Genomic DNA, 27356 nt, shown 5'->3' on the forward strand with positions numbered 1-27356 from the left:
TATATATATATAATCTGATTGATTACAGTTTGATTTACATGTAATAAGTTTGAAGCTGTTTTGGCATTTTGTGAAATGTAAAATTAAGAGCTTTTTCCTATCTAGGGCTTTTTGCTGTTAATCACAATTCCTATTCATAGATACTGAGGAAATATTTTCTTGCTGTATTATTTACCAAGTTGATGCAAAATAGTCTAGTAACTTTATTTTCGGACCTGTGTTTGGTTTGCTAATCAATGGAATTTTATTAGTGCTTTTTGAAAAATACGGTGACAGCATAAGGAAATTCTTTTAAATCTTGTACAGTGGTGGGATCAGAGATACAGGATTGAAATGAACTAAACAGAATTTTAATATGGTTCTTTGGAGTTTATAAACAAATTTAATTTATTAGAGTTTCAATACAGCATTTATAAAATGTTGCATTTATTTTATATCAAATTCTATTGTGGTTTTTTTTTTTTTTTGAGTCGGAGTCTTGCTCTGTCGCCTAGGCTGGAGTGCAGTGGCACAATCTCGGCTCACTACAAGCTCCACCTCCTGGGTTCATGCCATTCTCCTGCCTCAGCCTCCCAAGTAGCTGGGACTATAGGCGCCCACCACCATGCCCGGCTAATTTTTTGTATTTTTAGTAGAGATGGGGTTTCACTGTGTTAGCCAGGATGGTCTCGATATCCTGACCTCGTGATCCACCCACCTTGGCCTCCCAAAGTGCTGGGATTACAGGCATAAGCCACCGCGCCTGGCCTGTGAATATTTTTTCTATATTTAATTGAAATTTTTTTTTTTTGAGGCAGGCTCTCACTCTGTCACCCAGGTGGGAGTGCAATGGCACAATCATGGCTCATAGCAACCTCAACCTCCTGGGCTCAAGTGATCCTCCCACCTCAGTTTTTTATTTTTTTGTAGAGACAGGGTCTCACTGTGTTGCCCAGGCTGGTCTTGAACTCCTGACCTCAAGCAGTCCTCTTGCCTTGGTGTCCCAAAGTGCTGTGATTACAGGTGTGAGCCACGGTGCCTGACCTAAATGGATTTGATAATGTGAAACTTTCCCCTTTTTAAAAAATGTAGGATGAATTGAAGTATGTGTATATATGAATAATAGATAGAATTATATATGGGTAGCTGTTCCCTAGCTGTTTCTCTTTCTCATGGGGAACCGATGTTCCAGTGTTACTGGTGTCCTATGTATCCTTCCAGGAAGACAGTACGTTTATACAACAATATAAAAAAAATTTGCTCTTTCCCCACCTTTATGCAAAAATGAGTATATTCTATTTATCATTTTTGTTTTAATCATATGAAATCATTCTGTGTGTACATGAAAAACGTCATCTTTCTCACTATCCTATATAGTTTTATAGTATTATGAATGTGCCATAATTTATTTTCCAAGCTGATATTGATGTGTATTTACTTTGTTTCCAATTTTTTGCTAATGCAAATGATGCTTTAAGGACTAACATACAGATTTTGTCACACATGTCTAATATGCTTGTAGGATAAATTCCTGCAACTAGAATTACTGAGTTACTTAAACTTGGTAAGTATTGACAGGTTGCCCTTCATAAAAGCTGTATTGCTCAATAAACATTTCATAGCAATTAGTAATGTATGACAGTGTCTGCTTTCCCACACCTTCACTAACAAAGTGTTACCAACGTTTTTGATCTAATCTGAAAAAAAACGTATTTTGATGTAGCTTTGATTTGCATTTTTTTCTTTCTTTATTTTTTTGAGACTGAGTCTCACTCTGTGATCTTGGCTCAGTGCAGCCTCCGCCTCCCAGGCTCAATCGATTATCCTGCCTCAGCCTCCTGAGTAAACTGGGATTACAGGCGCCCACCACCATGCCTGGCTAATTTTTTTGTATTTTTACTACAGAAGGAATTTCACCGTGTTGTCCAGGCAGGTCTCGAACTCCTGACCTCAGATGATCCACTTGCCTCGGCCTCCCAAAGTGTTGGAATTACAGGCATGAGCCACCGTGCCTAGCCTTAATTTACATTTTTCTTGTTATGAGTTAGATTGAACATCTTTTCATGTAAAGAATTTTCATCGTCTTTTCTGTGAACAATTTTTTTTGTTTCTTATTTTTATTTATTTTTCTCTTCCCAAACCCTTATTTACATTGAAAGACTAAATTTAAATTTCTTTTGAACCATAATAATATACAAAGCAATTATGAATTATCACTTCATGGTGAAAGATATTTGTATCTCACGCCCAAAGTCCAAGTTAATTACAGAGTTAGGTTTAAAATCGTAGTAGATTTAGTCTGATTTCTGCCTTGGGTTTTCTGTTTTTTACCTTGTGTTGTGTGTTTGATGATGTTGAGCTTAATTGTTTTTAAATTATTTTACTAGACTTTATGTAAGCACTAGGAACTTGGTATTTAAAATACCCTGTTCCTGAGGGTTTTTTGGTCCAACAGGGAAAGTCAGACTAGAAAACCAAGGTATTAAAGCATTTTGGGTGTTATGGTAGACACTTATACAGATTACTTGGGGGCCCAAAGGACAAGTATAGTCCTTTCCTCAGTGTTAGCATGAAGAAACATGAAAGTTTCTCATGTTCTGAGAACTATAAGCTGTTGGATATAGTTGGAGCACAGGGTCAGAAGAGTGTGGCAGTGAAGCAGTAGAACAGGGACCAGATTGTAGTGGGTCTTGAATGACAGGAGTTTGAGGTATGATTGAATAGTACAGTGTGGGTATTTTAAAAAAATTAATGAAACACTACAAATATACTTAGAAATAAGTGCTGAAAATGCTTTATTGCTATAAATACAATTTGTTGACTATTTATAAAACATAAACATATGGACTTGAGAATCAGAATATGCTGATAAATAGCCTTTCTTTTGACTGACTGTGTAGCCTTGTGCAAGTCATGTGTCTGTAACTAGAATTAGATAGACAAACTAATTTCTGATTCCGAGCTATATTTATTGATAGAGCACAGGAATTGAAATTTAAGGTGATTGCTTTTTTGACTTTGTATTATTTAATGTACATTAGATACTAGAAACATGAAAGTTAGTTGTAGTCTTTTCTTAACAAGTTCTTTATCATTAACAGGGGTAATTGTTAGCACATATTTTAGATTATTTTTGTTGAAATTAATGATAGTTTATTTGTGTTGAAATTAATGATGGGTTAGGTAGTTGCAGAGAAATTGCTTAAGAACCCGCCTTCAGTAGAATTACATATTGTTTGTACAGATTCAGATGTAATGAGTGAAATCATAATTTTCAAAAGATAATGAAGATGTTAGTTTACAGCATCTTTGCCCCTAACACTACTATTAGTATTTCAAAGATATTTCGTTACGATATAATTTTGGCAGGGTCTGTCAGATGGAATGACTTAAAAGTGATTTAAGATTTTACAACTTACATAGTTCTTTTTCATGGAGGAATAAAGTAACAATGTTGATTCAATATATTAGGTGAATTTTCTTATATACCTAAAATATGTATGCTTTTAAAATGGTTTAAAGAGTACATCCTTCGTTTTCAAATATTAGGTGCTAGAGTGTGGAGTTTGTGAAGACGTCTTTTCTTTGCAAGGAGACAAAGTTCCTCGCCTTTTGCTTTGTGGCCATACAGTCTGTCATGACTGTCTCACTCGCCTACCTCTTCATGGAAGAGCAATCCGTTGCCCATTTGATCGACAAGTAACAGACCTAGGTAGGAAAAGTATTTGTATGGATTTAAGATTGAAAATTGTTCATGTAATGCAAATGTCATAGAAAACAATTTCCTTCCACTTGATTTTTAGAATGATAAAATTCCCAGAAAGTTTCAGAAAGCCTGAGTTTCTATTAAGGTGAATAATCTTCAAGCTATAAACTATCTCACTCTTAGTTACTAATTTTATTTTGTCTTCTGAGATGTTTATATTCAATACTTACCTGTAAAGAGCTTTAAGACACCTGAGAAAAACATGTTACCCTGATTCAAATAAATAAGAATATGCATCACAGAATGAATCATTTGCCTGAAGCCATTAACCCAATAAAAAAATGTTTTCTTTACAAAAAAATAAGCCAATAATGAAAATACAGATAAGTCATTGAGTCTCAGCATGTTTTTATTTACTAATATCAAAGACAGAAGTGTTTGTAGCTTGTGATAATTACTCTGTATTTTCTGTTAAAATGAGTTTGAAGGGTTTGTCGATTTTTTTTGGTTTTCTGTATACTTTTAACACTTGCTTTATATATTTCAAACTAAGTTAGTTTCAGGTACCAGATTTGGAAATAATAGCATTTACTAACATTTGAACAATGATTTTACAAACATAAGTTTTGTAAGTTTACTCTTTTTGATAAGGGAGTTTTCTCCAAAAGAGTTTAAGGTTGCCATTTTTTTTTTTTTTTTTTTCAGGTCAGTTGCACTATGTAAGACAATTTTAATATATTCATATTATTTTTCAAGTGGAACACATTCAAAATAATTTATCCACCAAAAAAGGAAGCAAGAGTACCTATAATTTTAGGCTGGAAGACTTTAAAATGCTAAGAAACATGGTTTTAAAATATTTTCCGGAGAAAGAAGGGTTTTTAAGGTTTTGGTGATCTTTGATGTATATAAATAGTCTGTTTGCCTGACAACTAATATAGGACAATAATAACATTATAGATAGCGTTAACTTACTAGTAGCCAAGAAATAGTAGGGATTGGGAAAGTCTCTGTACTTTTATTTGGTCTTTTATTCTTTGAGATATGCATATATCATACTATTTCTTTATATAAAACTATACTTAGGCCAGGCAAGGTGGCTCACACCTGTAATCCAGAACTTTGCAAGGCCGAGGTGGGTGGATCACCTGAAATCAGGAGTTCAAGGCCAGCCTGGACAACATGGTGAGACCCCTTCTCTTCTAAAAATGTAAAAATTAGCTGGGCGTGATGGTAGACGCCTGTAATCCCAGCTACTCGGGAGGCTGAGGCAGGAGAATCACTTGAACCTGGGAGATGGAGGTTGCAGTGAGCCTAGATCGCGCCATTGCCCTCCAGCCTGGGCGACAAGAGCAAAACTCGTCTCAGACAAACAAACAAAAAAAGCTAAAAGAAATAGTAATGTTTTTCAAATAGAGGATAGAACCTTTCTTCTACTTTTTTTTTTTTTTTTAAAGCAGAGTGTTACTCCGTCACCCAGGCTGGAGTGCTGTGGTGCAATCTCAGCTCACTGCAGCCTCTACCTCCAGAGTTCAAGTGATTCTTCCGCCTCAGCCTCCTGAATAGCTGGGACTACAGGCACCTGCCACCACGCCTGACTAATCTGTGTATTTTTAGTAGAGATGGGGTTTCACGATGTTGGCCTGGCTAGTCTTGAACTCCTGACCTCAAGTGATCCACCCACCTCAGCCTCCCAAATTGCTGGGATTACAGGTGTGAGCCACCACGCCTGATTCTTCTACCTTTTTGAAGAGCACTTTACCTTCTCTACATTAATACCACAGTGTGAAGAGTTACTACCTCAATGTTTAACAAAACTAGAAATTTTGTTAAATTTACGACACGGAACTAGACTGAATACATCCATCCTCCTCTCTGACTTCTCTGAATTCTGAATCAGAATTCCTCTCTAGTACAAGAAGAATATGAGTAGTTATTGATACTGTTCAGCAATATTGCTGATTTTCTTCTGCTCATATGGTGAAATTACACTTCCTTGCCCTCTTACACATCACTGTGTGATGTCCATTGATCAGTGAATTGTTTGCAGAAGTGAAGCGTTAGCATCCAGGTAGAAGTTGATAAGAGAAGGTTTATGATTTTCAAAGTAAATTCTTCTCCCTGCTACAGTGAGGTGGTCCAAATGATTGGAGGCTGGGTAGCCTGTGTTCCTGTTTGTGGTCAGTGGGGAACAGTCTCTCTTGTCTTCCCTAACCCCTGAGATGTTGCATGAGCAAAAAGTAAATCTCTGTTGTGTTAAGCCATTGAGATTATGGAGTTGTTTTGACACTTAGAGAATTCAGTGATAAATATTAGGCACTACCTAGTAATGCTAGAAGTTTTTTTGTATGTATTCATTATATAATGATTGGATATTTAGAAAATTGTCACAACTGTATTTTTAAATGATCACTTAGTGTACTTCTTAACCTTTATGTAAATAGAGAGAACTCAACTTGTTGTAGAATATGTATTAAAAATTAAGGAGAAAGCCTTCTTGGGGCAAGGCTGAGGATAAATATGTTCAGTCTAGTTTTTTTGGGAGAACCACAACATGGAATGGCTTTTTTTTTTTTTTTTTTTTTAAGATCCAAGAGGAAGGGGAGCCCTGCAGGCAATGACTCCATCAACCTTTTATATATTTATTCATTTAATGAATATGTGTTAGGTGGCAGCTATATCAGATGGTATGTGGTATTTGTTGCATAGGAGTTTACCATAACAAATATTCCTTCTGCTAACAGATCTGAGTTTTATTCATAGGTTTAGGAAGAGTTTGTATGTTGTCCTGGGTTACAAAGTTATATGTATTTCTTAAGTTAGGTTGCTGCAAAAAGTATTTGAAAATGCTTGTTTTAGCATATATAGTAAAAGTCAGTGACAAAATAGGACTTGTAAAATTAACTGATAGAGAAATAGGCTGGGCACGGAGGCTAAGGCAGGCAGATCACTTTAGGCCAGGAGTTTGAGACCAGCCCGGCCAGCATGGCGAAACCCCATCTCTACCAAAATATACAAAAAATCAGCTGAGCGTGGTGGCATGCACCTGTAGTCCCAGCCACTTGGGAGGCTGAGGCACAAGAATCGCTTGATCCCAGAAGGTGGAGATTGCAATGAGCCAAGATCGTGCTACTGCACACCAGCCTGGGTGACATAGCAAGACTCTGTCTCAAAAAAAAAAAGTAAAAGAGATTTAAATAACTTTTTTAAGCTGTGGCAAAATATATATATAGCATAAAATTTGCCATTTTAACTACTTCTAAGTTTAGTGGCATTAAGTTCATTCATATTGTTGTGCAGCCTTTACCACCTTAATTTTTTTAATGTGTATTTAGATTTTTTTTTTTTATTTCTTTTTTGAGATAGAGTCTTGCTCTGTCACCCAGGTTGGAGTGTAGTGCTATGATCTTGGCTCACTGCAACCTCCACCTCCCGGGTTCAAGTGATTCTCGTCCCTCGGCCTCCTGAGTGGCTGGGTTTACAGGCGCCTGACGCCACACCTGGTTAATTTTCATATTTGTAGTAGAGACAGGATTTCACCATGTTGACCGGGCTGGTCTTGAACTCCTGGCCTTAAGTGATCTGTCCGTCTCAGCCTCCCAAACTGCTGGGATTACAGTTGTGAGCCAATGCGCCTGGCCAAAAAATAGTAAATTTTAAAGTGTGTTTCTACTTGGAAGCCTGAGGGATTCTTCTGTTTTTTAAAAGAGAGTATTAACAAAGGAATTATTTTGGTATTAAATAATGGGGAAAATTTGAATTTTTCAAATTTAGACATTAACGACTGAACTATATGGATTAGAAATTACTTTTGAGGTATGGGTAAAATGATTAATAGTCTATTTTGTTAGATTTAGTTTTTGTTTTTATATTCTAGGAGATTCAGGTGTCTGGGGCTTGAAAAAAAATTTTGCTTTATTGGAGCTTTTGGAACGACTGCAGAATGGGCCTATTGGTCAATATGGAGCTGCAGAAGAATCCATTGGGATATCTGGAGAGGTATTGATCATACTTGGTGAAATATTTGTTACGAGCATGAATTTTTCTTTTAATATATGCCATTATTAGCACAATATTACCTCATTTAATTCAGCAGGTAAATTTCTAGAAACACAACTTTTCATTACATTATAGTTCTAAAGGCCAGCACTATTCCCAAGAGAAAAAAGTAGAACTAGAATTATTTGAAAATACTATGCCTAAACTATGCCTTATGTGTGAACTTTTTTTTCCTTATCATAATTCAGTTCTACCAAGGATAAAGTGAAAAGAGGAAGAAGATTATAGAATAGTAAGAAAGATAAGTAAGCAACAGTGGAGCAGAGGATGCAAAAGTAAATTAGTCAACAGAAAAACTCAATGAGAGAAAGTAAAACTCCATGTAAGAGGCCATTTAATATGCAGGGAAAATTGCCTTAAAGATAGCAGTAGCTTCTGAGGGAATTGTTACTATTCTATCTTCAAGAAAAGGTTAAACTTTGTATAGATGTACTGTCTTTATCCATACAGGTAGATATCTGGTAAATATTAGAATCCATGAACACTGGATTTTTTAATAATGTAAAAGTATATTTTTAGCACTTACGTATTATTTGCATAGCTGCACATAATGTACTGTAGGACATGGCTTTCATAGGCTATTATGGATAGAAATATATTTGGAGTAAATATCAGTTAAATCAGTTAATGATTTTGGTGATCAACTTGCAAACCACATATTTGTATCAAGAAAAAAATGTCGAATTGCTTTCTGCTTCTCTTTTGTTAGATGATGATTTCTTTATACTGAAGTGAATCAGTGAAATTAATTTCAAACTGCAACACTCTGTTTTCTAAAATTTCTGCAGTTCTTTCATGTGCTAAATCTTTAATCTTTACTTCAAAAGACATTACTGTTAGCTAATGTTGACTTTATAATTTATAATTTATTTATTTGTCAGGTCTGGAAAACAGAAGACCTGAATTTTTATGGTACATATATACACTTCATATAATTGCAAACAAAACTCTTCCACTTTGGATTCATTTTTTATTTAATGTGATAATGAATGACACCACTGATGTATTTAAACATTTTTATTTTTGAAAAAATTTATACTAAATTTCTCCCCTTCCACTTATGGCCTTTTAACGTTTAGTAAAAGTGTTCAAAGCATTCTTGGTTATCTGACATGTAATATTTTATCTACTTGAAATAAAAATAATTATTTAGTAATTATTTTTTGTAATTCCTGAAAACTAGAAATAATATTTAGATGCTTACATATAGGTTTTATTTGTTTATTAATTGTTATTTTTTAAGACAGAGTCTCGCTCTGTCACCCTTGCTGGAGTGCAGTGGCGTGATCTCAGTTACCTGCAGTCTCTGCCTCCTGGCTTCAAGTGATTCTTGTGCCTCAGCTACCTGAGTAGCTGGAATTACAGGTGTGCACCACCACACCTGACTAATTTTTGGATGTTTAGTAGAGATAGAGTTTCTCCATGTTGGCCAGACTGGTCTCTTACTCCTGGCCTCAAGTGATCACCTGCCTCAGCCTTCTTAAAGTGCTGGGATTACAGGTGTGAGCCACTGAGCCTGGCCTATTTTTTTTTTTTTAATTATTTGCTTAAATCAGTGGTTTTCTGCCATGATTGTGCAATAGACTCACCTGTGGAGCTATTAAAATACGTGGTGTATAATTAGAAAAATATATACAAGTCTAGGGTTCATCCACAACCTGTTGAAATAAGAATTTCTCAGATTAGCGTCCAGACAACTATGTTTTTAAAAGCTTACAGCTAATTCTGATGCATACGCCTACATTTTCTAAATAGTATTTGTGCTTCTGTCCTTCCTGTACATCATCATGACAACTAATACTTAAAGCTATGGGGTTGTGTTTAGTATCAGATTTTTGTAGTTTTAAAAAAAGACTTTTGACTTCTCTATGGTTTAGTTTCTTTTGTGTAAAGTGAGGGGATTTGGTGGAAGAGATCTTTGCACCGAATATGAATCTACGAGAATAGTTTTATTTTTGGCTTCAAATTCATAACATATATTGGTCAGTTAATCTTGGAAATAGCTTCTTACCTGTAGAAATGAATGCTTCTCGGATGAGTATTGAATGACCTTTGTGCTTAATGACCAATATATTTTCATATGTAAATATTGGTCAGTAAAGCAAAAAAGATTATGGGATTCTATATTTAAAAATTTGTCATGTTATACTGATTGGATTCAATTTTAAGGCATTAATTTTTTGTTTATCAGAGCATCATTCGTTGTGATGAAGATGAAGCTCACCTTGCATCTGTATATTGCACTGTGTGTGCAACTCATTTGTGCTCTGAGTGTTCTCAAGTTACTCATTCTACAAAGACATTAGCAAAGCACAGGCGAGTTCCTCTAGCTGATAAACCTCATGAGAAAACCATGTGCTCTCAGCACCAGGTGCATGCCATTGAGTTTGTTTGCTTAGAAGAAGGTTGTCAAACTAGCCCACTCATGTGCTGTGTCTGCAAAGAATATGGAAAACACCAAGGTCACAAGGTATGAATTTAATTATTAATCAATTGGATCACTGTAGCTACTTTACCAGCTCAGTATTCGTTTTCACTGACCTGGTTCTTTATTCTGAAAGTAGGCATTGAAGAAGAGTTAAGTGATGAATGATTGTGTTTGGTAGCATGAAAATAAATGAGAGATTTAATTTCTAAATGTTATTAAAAAAAGAAAAACTTCAAAGAGCGTCATTCTTCACAAAAAAATAGCCTTTGAGCAGGAAACAAACATTCTCTTTGTTTGCATGTTTTCATAATACACCAGATTGTTTGACAATATTTATGTCTGTTAGCTCTTACTTAGGATATAATTTTAGAGATAGTCTCTTGGTTTCTTGTTTAGCAATAAATGGACTTCCAAATTTTAAATTACTTCTTTGCAGTACAGTTTTCTTATAAAGGAGTGAAAGTAAATTATAGTATTTTTCTGTGTTATAAAAGTCACTTGTGGCTGATGCTTTTTTGTATTAACAGGGATTTAAATAGTTTTCTATATTATTAGTCAATACTATGAGTTCTTTTCTCATGTTACATTTTATAGCATTCAGTATTGGAACCAGAAGCTAATCAGATCCGAGCATCAATTTTAGATATGGCTCACTGCATACGGACCTTCACAGAGGAAATCTCAGATTATTCCAGAAAATTAGTTGGAATTGTACAGCACATTGAAGGAGGAGAACAAATCGTGGAAGATGGAATTGGAATGGCTCACACAGAACATGTATGGGTTTTTTTTCTTCTTCCCCTTTCTCCTTGTTTTTTATTTTTCATATTTTCACCTTCTACTAAGTATTTAATGAGCAATTACAATTTGCTAGTATTGCACCAGTCATTGGAAAGTTTTTTAAAAGTCCCTGTCTTTCAGGAAGTCATTCATCACGGAACAGAGAGAGTTTTAAATGTGGTGACTATTTTATGGAGGAGAAGTACAGGGTGCTTTGGCATCACAAAACGGGCAATGATTTATGGAGGTCAGAGAAATCCTTAGAGAAGAAACAATGTTTAAACTGAGATTTGAAGAAATTCAGTCAAGGAAAAGAGCAGAATGAGGAATGAATTGTCCCAAGAAGGGAGCAATATGTTAAAATGTTTGGAAGTGAGAATTGGACATATTGTAGAGACTTAAAGAAGCTCACTAGTTAGAGCTTTGAGTATTGAATGGGACATGACAAGAAAAGAGGATATGGAGAGTTCAAAGCCAAATCATGCAGGATCTCGTCAGCCATGTTAATAAAGAGTTCAGAACTTAGTTTAAGGACAGTGACGAGCCATTGAAGAATTGACATAGGAATGACATGATCAGATTTTCCTTAAGAAAGGCTGTTTTAAATGTAGAAAATGAATTGGAGGAGCAACAAAATTGGAAGTAGGTAGACCTATTAGGATGTTGTTAAAGTTTTCTAGTTAAAATTCTAGAGATGCTTATGGCCTATAATACACTAGGGTAGAGAGAGTGGACACAAGTCGATGGATTTAATATTTTAAAGAAGTAGAATAGATAGGTCTTAGTGATTAATTGTTAGTATTGATTGGATAGGTAACTTGGAGGTGATGAGGCATGATGAGATTCTGGATGTATTTTGGAATTTGCTGAGGGACTAATGGGCTATGAAAGAGAGGTGATCATCATGACTCCAATTTTGTTTGCTTTCATCCTGATGGATGGAGTTGCCATTTACCAAGACAGAGACAATTAGGTTTGGGAATAGGGGAGACTGGAGATTAGGCATTCCATTTTGCTTGAGATGTCATTTATAAACAGTTGAATTTCCAATGTCTGTGCATTAGGGGAAAGATCTAGCATGGAGATTTATATTTTGGAATTTAATATAGATGGTATTTAAACAACGTCTTGCTCGGTCACCCAGGCTGGCATGCAGTGATGTGATTACGACTCACTGCAACCTTGACTTCTGGGGCTCAATCAGTCCTCCCACCTCAGCCTCCTGAGTAGCCGGGACTACAGGCACATGCCACCACGCCTGGCTAATTTTTTCTATTTTTCATAGAGACAGGGTTTTGCCATGTTGCCTAGGCTGAAATTTTAAATATTTCACGGGTAAAATCTTTATTAACATTACAGTTGCTTAAAATTTATTTTCATTTTCTTAGGTACCAGGGACTGCAGAGAATGCCCGGTCATGTATTCGAGCATATTTTTATGATCTACATGAAACTCTGTGTCGTCAAGAAGAAATGGCTCTAAGTGTTGTTGATGCTCATGTTCGTGAAAAATTGATTTGGCTTAGGCAGCAACAAGAAGATATGACTATTTTGTTGTCAGAGGTTTCAGCAGCCTGCCTCCATTGTGAAAAGACTTTGCAGCAGGTAGGTAGTTTAAATGTGGTTAGGGTCTTAGTTGTAAGTTTAAGTAGATAATTACCAGAGGTATACATTAGTGTATTTTATTATTATTTTGTGTCTGCTGTATGCAGTAACTTTGTGCTGAGGACATAGTCTGCAACCTTGAATTATTTCACTAGTGTGGAATTATCAGTGCCCTCTCGTTCATGTGCCCTCCCCACCTTGAGCCATGGGTTCTTGAACCCTTCTAACTTCTTGCCATTCTTCAGTTAATGCCAAATCCTTTTACTCTTCTTTGCCAAGCATATATGTACTGTTTTTTTTTTTTCCTGCTTGGAGTGCATATATCTCTCTTTTCTTATAGTGGAAATCTTCCTTCTCCTTCAAGGTCCAGCTTAAATGTTTGCCTTTCTTTGAAGCTTTCTCTTTGTTGGTCTTTTTTTGAGCGTCTCTCTAGCATGTACTGCCTACCTCTGCTGTAATTCGATGGTTCTTCACTGTTAGAACAAACGTATGTTTTGTGCTGGTTGAGATACCATAAGCAATTTGTTACCCAGTTTGCAGATGACTTACTTTTTAAATAAGTGAGGCTCAAAGTTATTCTGACACAAATGTCAGCCTTACCCATTTGTGTTTTGGATCTGTTTTCCTAAGTGTGAGGTATAAGGATAACTATTGCCCTAGGAATTTCAGAAAAGCTGCAGTCTGTGTTATCTTCACTGATATATTGCTGATAATTGTGTTGATTTCAAATCATTGTAGGCTAAGCCTTTTACCATTGTAGAGCTTTTTCTCTTAAGTATCTGATTACACTTACATGAAAGTGGCCAGTCTATAGCCTCATCAGTCTTGGATTATCATTGAGTCCTTACTACACTGAATTGTAACAGTTGATATGTATGCTATTTATTAAGTTGATTTTCAGCTCCAAACCTACTCTTCTATCCTCTGCTTTGTGATACTAGGGCTAGAACTGTATAGACCTCGTAATTGTGTTGCCAGCTGGACCCATGTTAGGTACTGTCAAGAGGGGGCATAGTTACTCATGTTAGGAGACCACCCTTCCTGGAGGTTTGAGTTTCAGCTCCGTGAGCCCCTCCTGCAAGTTTCTAGGTTTTAATAATTCTAACCTCTTCCTTTTATTCCCTCAGCACTGGAAGTGGTAGCTATATTATTTCATACAATTGCTACCTCCATAATACCTCAGAGTTCCTTTTATCCTTTTAGCTACCTCGTTAATAACCACATCTAGTTAACAGTTTTTATTTTAAGTTCTTTCTATTCAAATAGTGGTGTGATTTGTGTCTTCTGATTTGACCTCGAATGACAATATGCCTGTGTGTTTTAGATGCTGACCTTGTTCATCTTTGATGCATCTTGATGCATCTTGTTCATCTTTGTGTCACTGAATTCTTTGCATCTAGATAGAAGAACTTAATAAATACATGTTTAACTCATGGCGGATAATGAAGCTACACAGCAAAATCAGAGTAGAATCGTGTCCTAAATCATACTAACTTGAATACTTAAAAGTATATTCATATTTATTTTATGAAAAAGTATGTTCATAGTTACTGAAATATTTAAGTGTTTTAGAGTTTCTGAAGTGTTGTGCCAAAATGACTGGTATATTAGTCCATTTTCACACCGCTCTACAGATACTACCCGAGACTGGGTAATTTATAAAGGAAAGGGGCTTAATTTACTCATAGGTTTGCATGGCTGGGGAGGCTTCAGGAAAGTTACATTCATGGTGGAAGGCAAAGGGGAAGCAAGCACCTTCTTCATAAGACAGCAGGAGAGAGAGAGAGAGAGAGTGAGCAAAGGGGAGATGTCACACTTTAAAACCATCAGATGTCATGAGAACTCACTATCATGAGAACAGCATGGGGGAAACTGTCCCCATGATCCAATCACGTCCCTCCCCAGACATGGGGATTACAATTCAAGATAAGATTTGGGTGAGGACACGGAGCCAAGCCATATGAACTGGTAATTTTTAATAATACAATATTATCTATGTTAATACAAAAAAATCAAGGTCTTGGATTCATTTTTCCTATGGACGTATTAGTTTTGTTCTATTTTATGACTACAGAATACTAACCAATGTTCTTTAAAGTTCCCACTACAGAGAAAATTGAACAGAGGAATGGATGGAACATCACAAATTGATCTTCACTTCTGAGAACATAATTTAATCATCCATCCACTCTAAACAAATTATGCATCATTTAAAGTTCTTGGCATGATACTGGATGCTGAATATTCATTTAACAAATATGTATTGAGCACCTAACATATGCCGTGTATTTAAAATGTATCAGTGGACAAAATAAGCGAAAAGCCATAATCTTGTAGAATTAGCATTCTAGCAAGAAGACAGGCAATAAACCATAACCATATCTAAGTAAGTTAATTATACTATATGTTAGAAAGTGGTAAGAGCTAATCAAAAAAGAATTCTGCAACTGCATGTTTGTGTTTGTACAGCAGATTGCATTATTAAGTAGAGTAGTCAGAGTAAGCATTATTAAGGGAAGGTGAGATTTGAGCAAAGATTTAAGTAAAAAGTTGAAGGAATTCATTCAGGCCCTAACTGGGAGAAGAACATTCTAGTTGAGGAAATGTTTATAGCAAAAACCCTAGGGCAGCATGCCTGGTATGTTTGAGGAACAGGAAAATTGACCTCTTGATTGGAGTAGAATAAGCGAAGGACAGAGTAATAGGAGCTGAAATCAGAGATTAATAGAGAATTATATGTAAGGAAAACCCTGTGAGGCATTATAAGGACTTCAATTGTTTTTTTTTTTTGGCCGGGGGCTGGGGGGAGTGGGGAAGTGGGACAGGGTCTTGCTCCAGGCTAGAGTGCAGTGATACAATCTGGTCTCACTATAGCTTCTGCCTCCTGGGCTCAAGTGATCCTCCTGCTTCAGCCTCCTGAGTAGCTGGGACTACAGGAGCAAGCCACCACATCCAGCTAATTTTTTTTGTATTTTTCATAGAGACGGAGTTTCACCATGTTGCCCAGACTTGTCTAAAACTCGTGGGCTCCCAAAGTGCTAGCGCTACAGGTGTGAGCCACCATGCCTGGGTGTACTTCAGCTTTTACTGATTGGGATAGGAGGACCATTGTAGAGTTTTGAGTAGAAATGTGACTTAATCTTATGTGTTAAAATGATTGTTCTGGCCTATGTGTCTAAAATAGATTGGAAGAAGGCAAAAATGGAAGGAAGGAATTCAACAGTTAAGCAACTGTTGTAGAATTCCAGGTGAGAGGTAATAGTAGCTTGGATAATGGGGATTAGAAGTGCCCAGATTCTGGATATTCAAAAGGATTTATTAACAGATTGTATGTAGGACATGTGGGAAAGAGAAAGCAATAATGGCTTCAGCGTTTGTCCTGAACAGCTGAAACAGTAGAATTGCTGTCAACTAACCTGAGTATCTAACAGTGAGCAAAAACAGATAATACTGTCATTCTCATGGAGCTTGCATATTATTGGGAGATCTCTTTCATATAAAGACTATATTGGTATATGTATAGATAGTCTGTAATAATATTCAAGAAACTGGAAAGTTCTTGACTTTGAGGAGTGGATCTGGGGATCTAGAGGGAGGTTGACCTGTATTCTTTATTTTTTTAATGAATACATGTATATCTGAAATTATTTTTTAAACTTTTTATAGAAGTAGAACATAGATATAGAAATGTATGCATAAGTATTCAGTTGGCTGAATTTTCAGACTGATCATTAATGTCTAACTAGCACCTAGATCAAGTAACAGAACATTGTCAGTTCCCCAGTAGTCCCCTCATACTCACTTCTGTCCACTACCTGCCTTTCCCACCATGATAAATCACTATCTTGACTTCTAATGTATATCTTAATTTTAGTTGTTTTGGTAATTAAATGAAATCATACAGTATGAATTCTCCATGCCATGTCTTCTTACACTCCACATTGTGTTTGTGAAATTTCTATCATCGTGTGTAGCTGTGATTTATTCTCACTGTGATGTAGTGTTCTATTTATCAATATTCTACAATTTATCCATTCTTTTGTTGCTAGGTCCTCAAATTATATATTAATGCCCAATTATTATTCTTGCCAAATTTACATTTAACTTTGACTACTATAATGTTAAAACTGCTTTTATTGTGAGTTGGTAATATAAGTATCTTTTCCTTATTTCTTATAAAAAGTTTATAAGAAATATTGTTTTGCCTCTTATAGGATGATTGTAGAGTTGTCTTGGCAAAACAGGAAATTACAAGGTTACTGGAAACATTGCAGAAACAGCAGCAGCAGTTTACAGAAGTTGCAGATCACATTCAGTTGGATGCCAGCATCCCTGTCACTTTTACAAAGGTAATGTACTGTACTTTATTTTTAGGTATTTTTTTCTGACAAATCATAATTGATTTACATTTCATGATAATCACCTTAGAGAGACAACCATGAAATTCATGAATTAGGGGCTTTTTAAGAAAACTTTTATCAGTGGAAAATAGAAATGGTGTGCTCACTTCGGCAGCACATATACTAAAATTGGAATAAGAAGATTAGCATGGCCCCTGTGCAAGAACGGCACACAAATTTGTGAAGTGCACCATATTTTTAAATTTAAAAAAGTAGAAATAAGAAAATATAAATAGTATATATATGGTATATATAATGAATCTTTCTATATCCATCACCCACTTGAGCAATTATAAACTTATTTCATCTCGCCTTTTACCTACTCCTTTTTCTACTTGCAATCTCCCAGTGTATTTTGAAGCAAATCCTAATATCATATAATTTCATCCCAACATCTTATTTCATCTATGAAATATTTTAGGGTGTATCTTCAAAAGATAAGGACTCTTTTTAAAAACATAATTGGGGCCAGGTGCAGTGGCTCACACCTGTAATCCCAGCACTTTGGGAGGCCGAGGCGGGTGAATCACCTGAGGTCAGGAGTTTGAGACCAGCCCGACCAACATGGAGAAACCCTGTCTCTACTAAAAATACAAAATTTTACCCTGTAATCCCAGCACTTTGGGAGGCCGAGATGGGTGGATCACGAGGTCAGGAGATCGAGACCATCCTGGCTAACACGGTGAAACCCCGTCTCTACTAAAAATACAAAATTTTACCCTGTAATCCCAGCACTTTGGGAGGCCGAGATGGGTGGATCACGAGGTCAGGAGATCGAGACCATCCTGGCTAACACGGTGAAACCCCGTCTCTAAAAAAAAAAAAAAATACAAAATTTTTTGCTTAGTGGTGCATGCCTGTAATCTCAGCTACTTGGGAGGCTGAGGCAGGAGAATCATTTGAAACCAGGGGGCAGAGGTTACAGTGAGGTGAGATCACGCCACTGCACTCCAGCCTGGGTAACAAGAGCAACACTCCGCCTCAAAAACAAAAGAAAACAAACATAATTGGGCATGGTGGCATACCTTATAGTCCCAGTTACTCAGGAGGCTGAGGCAAGAGGATGGTTTGAGCCCAAGACTTCAAGACCAGCCTGGGCAATATAGTGAAATTCCCATCACTTAAAAAAAAAAGCCAAAATATCATTATTACACAAAAAAAGTTTAATAATGAATCTCTAATATTTTCACTAATATTATCAACTATGGTTAGTATTCCAATTTCCCAGATTGTTTTCAAAACAATTTTTTTAATGGTTGCTTTATTTTAGATACAATCCAAGCAAGTTTCATACTTGGGATTTGGTTGATATATTTAAGCTTCTTTTAAAGTGGGTTCTCCCTGATTGAAAACTGTTCATGTGTACCATTTTGCTTTCTATTTTTAGGGGCTGTTTTTTAAAAACATTAATTATGTTTTCACAATTATGTGAAATGTTTATGTGATCCAGAGTCAAATGTCCAAAGCAAGGTTTATTCAGAGAAATCTAGCTTTTATGCCTGTTCCTTCTACCCTTTTTACTTCGTTCCCCATAGAAAATCATTTAGAATTTTTTCTTAGTTTTAGTCATCATTTTAAAAAGTATAGAGAAATGTGTTTATATATTTGTATGTACACCACTTGGATTTAAAAGGTGGAATACCTTACACACTTCTTTGTCCCTGCTCTTTTCACTTAACTGTACATCCTAAACGTTACTCTGTAGCAGTATAAAGTGACATTTTTTGTTCCTTTCTCCAGCTGCAAGGTAATTCATTGTGAGGATATACCACATTTATTTATTGTGGTAAAAAACACATAATAAAAAATTTGCTATCTATCTCAACCATTTAGAAGTGTACAGTTCAGTACTGTTAAGTATACATTGTTAAACATATCCAGAAATTTTTCATTTTGTAAAACTGAAACTATACCCTTTAAACAATTCCCCTCTGCCCCCTCTCATTGGTCCCTGGTAACCACTATTGTATTTTCCCTTATGAATTTGACTAGATACCTCATATAAGTGTAATCATACAGTATTTGCCTTTTTGTGGCTGGCTTATTCCACTTGGCCTATCATCAAAATTCATCCATATTGTAACATGTGAAAGGATTTTCTTCCATTTTAAGGCCGAGTAATATTCCATTGCATGTGTGATATGGTTTGGCTGTGTCCCCACCCAAATCTTAACTTGAATTGTATCTCCCAGGATTCCCACATGTTGTGGGAAGGATCGAGGGGGAGGTAATTGAATAATGGAGGCCGGTCTTTCCCGTGCTATTCTTGTGATATTGAATAAATCTCATGAGATCTGATGTGCTTATTAGGGGGTTTCCGCTTTTGCTTCTTCCTCATTTTTCTCTTACCACCATGTAAGAAGTGCCTTTTGCCCCCCTCATGATTCTGAGGCCTCCCCAGCCATGTGGAACTGTAAGTCCAATTAAACCTCTTTTTGTTCCCAGTTTCGGGTATGTCTTTATCGGCAGCATGAAAATGGACTAATACAGTAAATTGGTACAGTAGAGTGGGGCATTGCTGAAAGGATACTCAAAAATGTGCAAATAACTTTGGGTAACAGGTAGAGGTTGGAACAGTTTGGAGGGCTAAGAAGAAGACAGGAAAATGTGGGAAAGTTTGGAACTTCCTAGAGACTCGTTGAATGACTTTGACAAAAGTACTGATAATGATGTGGACAATGAAATCCAGGCTGAGGTATTCTAAGAGGGAGACGAGGAACTTGTTGGGAACTGGAACAAAGGTGACTCTTGTTATGTTTTAGCAGAGAGACTGGTGGCATTTGCCTAGAGATTTGTGGAACTTTGAACTTGAGAGATATGATTTAGGGTATCTGGTGGAAGAAGTTTCTAGGCAGCAAAAGCATTCAAGAGGTGACTTGGGTTCTGTTAAAGGTCTTCAGTTTTATAAGGGAAGTAGAGCGTAAGAGTTTGGAAAATTTGCAGCCTGATTGTGTGATAGAAAAGAAAAACCCATTTTCTGGGGAAAAATTCAAGCTGGCTGCAGAAGTTTATGTAAGTAGCAAGGAACCTAATGTTAATACCTAAGACCAAAGGGAAAATGTCTCCAGGCCATGTCAGAGATCTTCATGGCAGCACCTCCCATCACAGGCCTGGAGGCCCAGGAGGAAAAAGTAGTTTCGTGGGCTGGGCCCGGGGTTCCCATGCTGTGTGCAGCCTAGGGACTTGGTGCCCTGTGTCCCAGCCACTCTAGCTGTGGCTGAAAGGGGCCAACATAGAGCTCAGGCTGTGGCTTCAGAGGGTGGAATCCCCCAGCCTTGGCAGCTTCTGTGTGGTGTTGAGCCTGTGGGTGCACAGAAGTCAAGAATTGAGGTTTGGGAACCTCTGCTTAGATTTCAGAAGATGCGTTGAAACACCTAGATGCCTAGGCAGAAGTTTGCTGTAGGGGCAGGGTTTGGAGGGGCCAGGGGCAGAATGATATGCTTCAGCTGTGCCCCCACCCAAATCTCAACTTGAATTGTATCTCCCAGAATCCCCATGTTTTGTAGGAGGGACCCAGGGTGAGGTAATTGAATCATGGGAGCTGGTCTTTCCTCTGCTATTCTCGTGATAGTGATTAAGTCTCACGAGATCTCATGGGTTTATCAGGGGTTTCCGCTTTTGCTTCTTCCTCATTTTTCTCTTGCCCTTGCCATGTAAGAAGTGCTTTTTGCCTCCTGTCATGATTCTGAGGCCTCCCCAGCCATGTGGAACTATAAGTCTAATTAAACCTCTTTTTCTTCCCAGTCTCGGGTATGTCTTTATCAGCAGCATGAAAATGGACTAATACAATGTGTGTACCACATTTTGTTTGTTCGTTCATCTGTTGATGGAAACTTGAGTTGCTTCCACTTCTTGGTTTACTGGGAATAGTGCTGCTGTGCACGTGAGTGTAAAAATATCTCCTCAAGACCCTGCTTTCATGGTCTTTTGGATATATATCCAGAAGTGAAGTTGGTAGATCATATAGTAGTTCTGTTTTTAATTTTTTGAGGAAACACCATACTGTTTTCCATAATGGTTGCACCATATTACAATTCCACCAGTGGTGCACAGGATGCAATTTCTCCACATTTTCACCAACATTTGTTATTTTCTGTTTTTGGATAGTAGCCATCCTGATTGGTTTGAAATGATACTTTATTTGTTTTGATATCCGTATCTCTGATGACTAATGCCGTTGACCATCTTTTCATATAATTGTTGGCCATCTGTATATTGCCTTGAATATGTCTATTTTATTCCTTCACTCATTTTTTGATTGGGTTGACTGTTTTTGTTGTTTAATTGTAGGAGTTCTTTATATATTCAGGATATTAATTCCCTATCAGATCTGTGACTTTCAAATACTTTCTCCCATTTCATAGGTTGATTTTTCGCTCCGTTAACCGTGTCATTTTATGCACAAAAATTTTAAATTCGATGTTGTCTCATTTGTTTTTGCTTTTTTTTTTTTTAAATTGTGCTTTTGGTATATCCGTGAAGTCATTCTCAAATGCAGTGTCATGAGGCTTTTCCTCTGTTTTTTCTTCTAGGAGTTTTATGGTTTGGGGTCTTAAGTTTATGGCTTTAATCCATTTTGAGTTAATTTTTGTAGGTGGCGTAAGATACACAACATCCTTTTGCATGTAGCTATCCAGTTTCCCCGCATCATTTATTGAAGAGACTGTCTTTTCATTGAGTGGTCCTGGTACCCTTGTTGAAGATCATGTGACCCTATTCCTGAGGGTTTATTTCTGGGCTCTCTCTTCTATTCTGTTGGTTTGTATGTCTCATCTTTATGCCAGTCCCACATAGTTTTCATTATTGTAGCTGATATGGCTTAGATCTATGTTCCTGTCCAAATCTTATGTCCAGTTGTAATCCCCAGTGTTGAAGTGGGGCCTGGTTGGAGGTGATTGGATCATGGGGGCAGTTTCTCATGAATGGTTTAGTATCATCCCCCTTGGTACTGTCTTTGCCATAATAGGTGAGTTCTCATGAGATCTGATCTTTTAAAACTGTGTGGCACCTCCCCCACCCTCTCTCTTGCTCCTGCTCCTGCCATGTGAAATGCGTCACTCCCTCTTTGCTTTCCACGATGATTGTGAGTTTCCTGAGGCTTCCCCTGAAGCCAGACTGATGCCAGCATCATGCTTCCTGTACAACCTATGGAACTGTGAGCCAATTAAACTTTTCTTTATAAATTGCCCAGTCTTAGGTATTTCTTCAGAGCAGTGCAAAAACAGAACAAGCTTTGTGATATATTTCGAAGTAAGGAAGTGTGAGTCCTCCAACTGTTTTCTTTTTCAAAATTGTTTTGGCTATTCAGGGTCACTTGAGCTTCCATATAAATTTTAGCTTAATTTTTTCTATCTCTGCAAAAAACATGATTGGGATTTTGATAGGGATTGCATTGAATCTATATAAATTACCTGGGGTAGTATTCACTTCTTAATATTATGTCTTTCAATCCATGGACATGGAATGTCTATTTATGTCTTAATTTATTTTAGTAATGTTTTGTAGTTTTTAGTGTACAAGTCTTTCACCCTCTTGGTTAGGTGTATGCTTACATATTACATTGGTGCAAAAGTAATTGTGGTTTTTGCCATTAAAAGTACTGGCAAAAGCCACAGTTACTTTTGCACCAACATAATATCCAAGTCTTTCACCATCTTGGTTGAGTTTATTCCTAAGTATCTTAAACTTTTTTTTCTCTACATGTTCAGAGAAACTTCTTTAGTCATTAACTATAAAAAGTATCCCCGAAAGTATAATTTTGATGCGATTGTAAGTAGAATTGTTTTATTAATTTCCTTTTGGGATTTTTATCATTAATGTATAGAAATGCAACTGATTTTCATGTTGATTTTATATCCTGAAACTTTGTTGACTTTATTTATTCTTTCTAATAGGTCTTTTTGTGTGGACTGTTCAGGGTTTTCTACATAAAAGATCATATCATCTGTGAAGAGATATAATTTTACATCTTCCTTTACAATTTGGATGACTTTTGTTATTTTTCTTGCCTAATTGCTCAGTGGGCATCTTCTTGTTCTTTATCTTAGAGAAAAAGCTTTCAGTTTTTTGAGTATGATGTTAGCTGTGGGCATTTCATATATAATGTATGTTACACAGAGGCAGTTTCCTTCTATTCCTAGTTTGTCAAATGTTTTTATTGTGAAAGGGTATTGAATTTTGTCAAATGCTTTTTCTGCAACTATTGAGATGATTACGGGTTTTTTTTACCTCTCATTCTGTATATTACGCTGATTGATGAGGAATAATTCTTGCCTTCCAGGTATAAAGCCCATTTAGTCATGGTGTACAATCCCTTTAATGTGTGTTTTTTTTGTTTTTTGGTTTTTTTTTGAGGCGGAGTTTTGCTCTTGTTGCCCAGGCTAGAGTGCAGTGGTGCGATCTTGGCTCATTGCAACCTCTGCCTTCCAGGTTCAAGTGATTCTCCTGCTTCAGCCTCCCGAGTAGCTGGGATTACAGGCACGCGCCACCATGCCTGGGTAATTTTGTATTTTTAGTAGAGACAGGGTTTCTCCATGTTGGTCAGGCTGGTCTCGAACTCTCGACCTCAGGTGATCCACCCCCCCTTGGCCTCCCAAAGTGCTGGGATTACAGGCGTGAGCCACCGCACCTGGCCTAATGTGTTGTTGAATTCAGTTTGCTAGTATTTTGTAGTTTCCCCCTGGTTGCACCTCATCCTCATTATGTCAGATATGGGGAAGGGCAGGGATGAGTGCACAGAATGCCCCAAATTTTATTACCCCCTTCACTGGAATGCCTTCTTGGTTTTATGGCTTGGGTGCTGTAGCTTCTTAACTATTCTCTAGAGTTCTCACGGAAGTAGTTCTGTTCCATATATTGTTTTATTTCTGAGGTGTATAACTGGACTTAAGTATAGATTTGGAGCCATCATATAGATGGTAATTAAAGCTCGTGAAGAGAGTGAAAATATGTAGAATGAGAAGGGGCCTCATACAGACCTTCAAGAATACCAACATTTAAGAGCTAGATAAAAGAAAAATTAGAAGGAGCATCCAAAAATGGGATAAAACCAAACCAGGAAAAGTTTGTATCATAAAAGCCAAGCAAAGAGTGCTCAAAGGAGTAGGCAAAAATAACACATATATTTTGGGAACTGTTGTAAGAACTTTTGTATGTATTTTAAAAAATTAATCCTTTTAATAATCCTATGTAAATTTTGTACTATTTTAGTCCTCCTTTTAAGAGATGAAAGAAGTGAAGCAGAGAAATCATGTAGCTAGTAATATATAAAAATGTTCAATATAGCATTATTTGTAATATCATAAAACCAGAAATTACCTAAAATCTATCAGTTGGGGGTTTAAATTATGGTTTATGAAATGTAAAGAAGCCATTAAAAGAAAAAGGTTGGTCCATATGTATTGAAAGGATTCCATAATATACTGTTGAGTGAAACACATTAGTTTCAATGTGCGGGTGATGCTTTTTAAAAAAAAAAATTGTTTTGTTTGTGTATGTTGGCCAGTATGTGCATGGGAAAGTGTCCGTAGGGATATACATCAGATTCATAGTAGAGATTTCTGGGAATTGAGCAGCACTTTTCATTTTAATTAATTTAGCCCTATTGTGAGTTTTTTAGTATAGCATAAAAACATGTTTAAATAAGATTTAAAGAGGATTCATTTGAGTTAGAAAATCTGAGAAAATTAAGTGGGTGTGTTATATTCTGTTATACAAAGACAAAGTGGTCAGTTTTACTAAGGAAAGATTTAGCCATGGGGAAGGAGTTCATCTTCTTGAGATCATGGGATTTTGAGGAATACAATTCAGATTGCAATGGTTGAAGAATGAATAGGAGATGTAGAAATAATAAAGGTGCTAAATGCTATTACTTCCTAACTGCATGTCAAACATATTTAAAAATATTTAAATCATAGGATAATCGAGTTCACATTGGGCCAAAAATGGAAATTCGGGTCGTTACATTAGGATTGGATGGTGCTGGAAAAACTACTATCTTGTTTAAGTTAAAACAGGATGAATTCATGCAGCCCATTCCAACAATTGGTAAGTATGAATATTGGTTTTTACCTTAAAGAACAGTTAATAGACAAACCCTAGCTTACAGCCGAGTTCTTGGGGTCTTATTTGATACTGATCTGTCATGGTGGTGGGCTCTTTTCTGGCTTTAAGATATGAGCATCTCAGAGAAAAAAATGTAAGATTGTATGGCTATGGGATTGAAATGTGGATGGGGATAAAAAGAATCAGAGTATTGGTGGGACAGTTGGAAGGAATAGAGGATTGGTGATCCTGGCTGAGGGTGTGGGGTGGGGGGTGGTAGTGGAACAGAGCTTGAAGGTACATGGATCCCAAGGTCCTAAGGACCTTGGTGGAGGTTTAGAGGGCTAGGAGCTGTTACAGGTATACATTCTCCATGTAGGAGTAGGAATGGGGTTGATTAGGCTTCAGTAGATATTGCTGCATATAGATAATTGATAAGTCACAGTTATAAACTGGGGGGTTGTCTGTGTTTGATGTGTCATTCATTGTAAATATAAATATAAAAGTAACTTTTTTTAAAAACAGGTTTTAATGTGGAAACTGTAGAATATAAAAATCTGAAATTCACTATTTGGGATGTAGGTGGAAAACACAAATTAAGACCATTGTGGAAACATTATTACCTCAATACTCAAGGTGAGAGTTAAAAATAACATTTAATTTTTCACAGTTTTAGGATGACAGTTTTCAGTGTACTGATTTAACTGGCAAAGCTGATACGTATAAGTCCTTGACTGTATTCTTAAGTGCCGGTGGCCAGTTTCTTATCTTGTAAAAAATGAAAATAGAAAGATTACGATATGTACTTTTAGTTTATTCCTGATAAACCATTATTACAGAATAAAAGCCATACGTACCTTAGATACATAGTCAGTTAAGAGTACTCTTGCTTCTCTTAACAGAGAATGTATATTATCAGTATTATATGGGTGTGATTGCTGGTAGTGTCGTGGTATAGAGTTGAATTTATATTGTATGATTCTGCTGAATTCAGTTAAACTCAACATTTATCCCATTATAATCTCACTATAGCCCCACTCCCACATTTCTTTCACAAATAGTTGTTACCTGCAGAAGAATTTACAGTGGCTTGCTTTTGACCAAACTGTATTATATCATATGTATACTCTACATAGGTTTTAGTCACATTTGGGTCTTATTCTACACTTTTGCCTCATAGACCACAACATAGAGCTTACGCTCATGCCACTTATTCTGTATGTTATCCTGCTTTCCACTAAGATGAGAGACTGAACAATTATTTTTACTTTGGGATTTTTAGTATTTAGTATGACCCATAATTAATAGAAAACATGTATTTTGTTTTTGAGACAGAATCTTGCTTTGTTGCCCAGGCAGGAGTACAGTGGCATGACTGCAGTTCACTGCCACCTCTGTCTCCTGGGCTCAAGCAGTCTTCCCACCTTAGCCTCCCAAGTAGCTAGGACTACAGGGGTATGCCACCACATTCAGCTAATTTTTAAATTGTTTTTTTTTGTAGAGACAAGGTCTCACTATATTGCCCAGGGGTCTCAAACTCCTGGGCTCAAGTGATCCTCTCACCTCAGCCTCCCAAAGTGCTGGGATTATAGTTGTGAGCCACTGTGCCCTACAAAAATGAAATTTTGAATATGAGGAATGGTTGAAAGTCTGGGGATAGTTAACTTAGACATAATACTTTAGAGAGATAAAAATGGTGATGGTTTTTGTCTTTTAGTCTTTTATTCAAAGACTATTACAAAAGTAGTATTCGAAGAACAAGTAGCATCAGTAGGTAGAGGATCATGAGGCCTATTTTGCAATTTGTTATGTAAAAAATGTTATTTGATATACAGACCAATTTGCATTTGATAGAGCAAGTGTTGTAAATCCTTTCATAGATGGGGAAACTAAACCTGAGAAGTTATGTAAACTACTTGAAATCATATCATTAATTTTTTGTAGGTGCCCCTGCCATACTAGGCAGACTCTGTGTGAAAATAATGATGGTAGACAAACTCTAACCATAATAATGAAGTCATTAAATATTTGGTTCATTTACTGAACTTTAGCAAGTGACTAATTAGTATTTTGGTTTTTTTATTTGTTTGTTTTTTGGGTAGCTGTTGTGTTTGTTGTAGATAGCAGTCATAGAGACAGAATTAGTGAAGCACACAGTGAACTTGCAAAGTTGTTAACAGAAAAAGAACTCCGAGATGCTCTGCTCCTGATTTTTGCTAACAAACAGGTAATGCATTTTTATATTGGAATATTTATTTTAGTAGTTTTGTGCATGTCATAAAGTAACTGGAAATATTTCAGAAGACAGTCAGTTCCATAGATATTTATAAAGTTTCTTCTGTGTATTTTGAGTACAA

The 27356-nt window shown here is 36.5% G+C and overlaps 1 protein-coding gene across 5 annotated transcripts in view; it reads left to right on the forward strand.

The window, feature by feature from the left end:
- The window catches only part of TRIM23 (tripartite motif containing 23), a 35745-nt gene that overhangs the window by 3744 nt on the left and 4645 nt on the right, over positions 1-27356 (forward strand). For all 5 annotated transcript variants that reach the window (XM_011966750.1, XM_011966749.1, XM_011966751.1 and 2 more), the window contains 9 exons: positions 3529-3691; positions 7563-7684; positions 9936-10214; positions 10767-10949; positions 12341-12556; positions 16771-16905; positions 24873-25002; positions 25525-25635; positions 27102-27226. In XM_011966750.1, coding sequence (XP_011822140.1) covers positions 3529-3691; positions 7563-7684; positions 9936-10214; positions 10767-10949; positions 12341-12556; positions 16771-16905; positions 24873-25002; positions 25525-25635; positions 27102-27226 — 1464 coding nt within the window. The remainder of the gene's footprint in view (positions 1-3528; positions 3692-7562; positions 7685-9935; positions 10215-10766; positions 10950-12340; positions 12557-16770; positions 16906-24872; positions 25003-25524; positions 25636-27101; positions 27227-27356) is intronic.

The sequence above is a fragment of the Mandrillus leucophaeus genome, unplaced genomic scaffold (genome assembly GCF_000951045.1).
Source record: "Mandrillus leucophaeus isolate KB7577 unplaced genomic scaffold, Mleu.le_1.0 Scaffold771, whole genome shotgun sequence".
NCBI classification, from domain to species: domain Eukaryota; kingdom Metazoa; phylum Chordata; class Mammalia; order Primates; family Cercopithecidae; genus Mandrillus; species Mandrillus leucophaeus.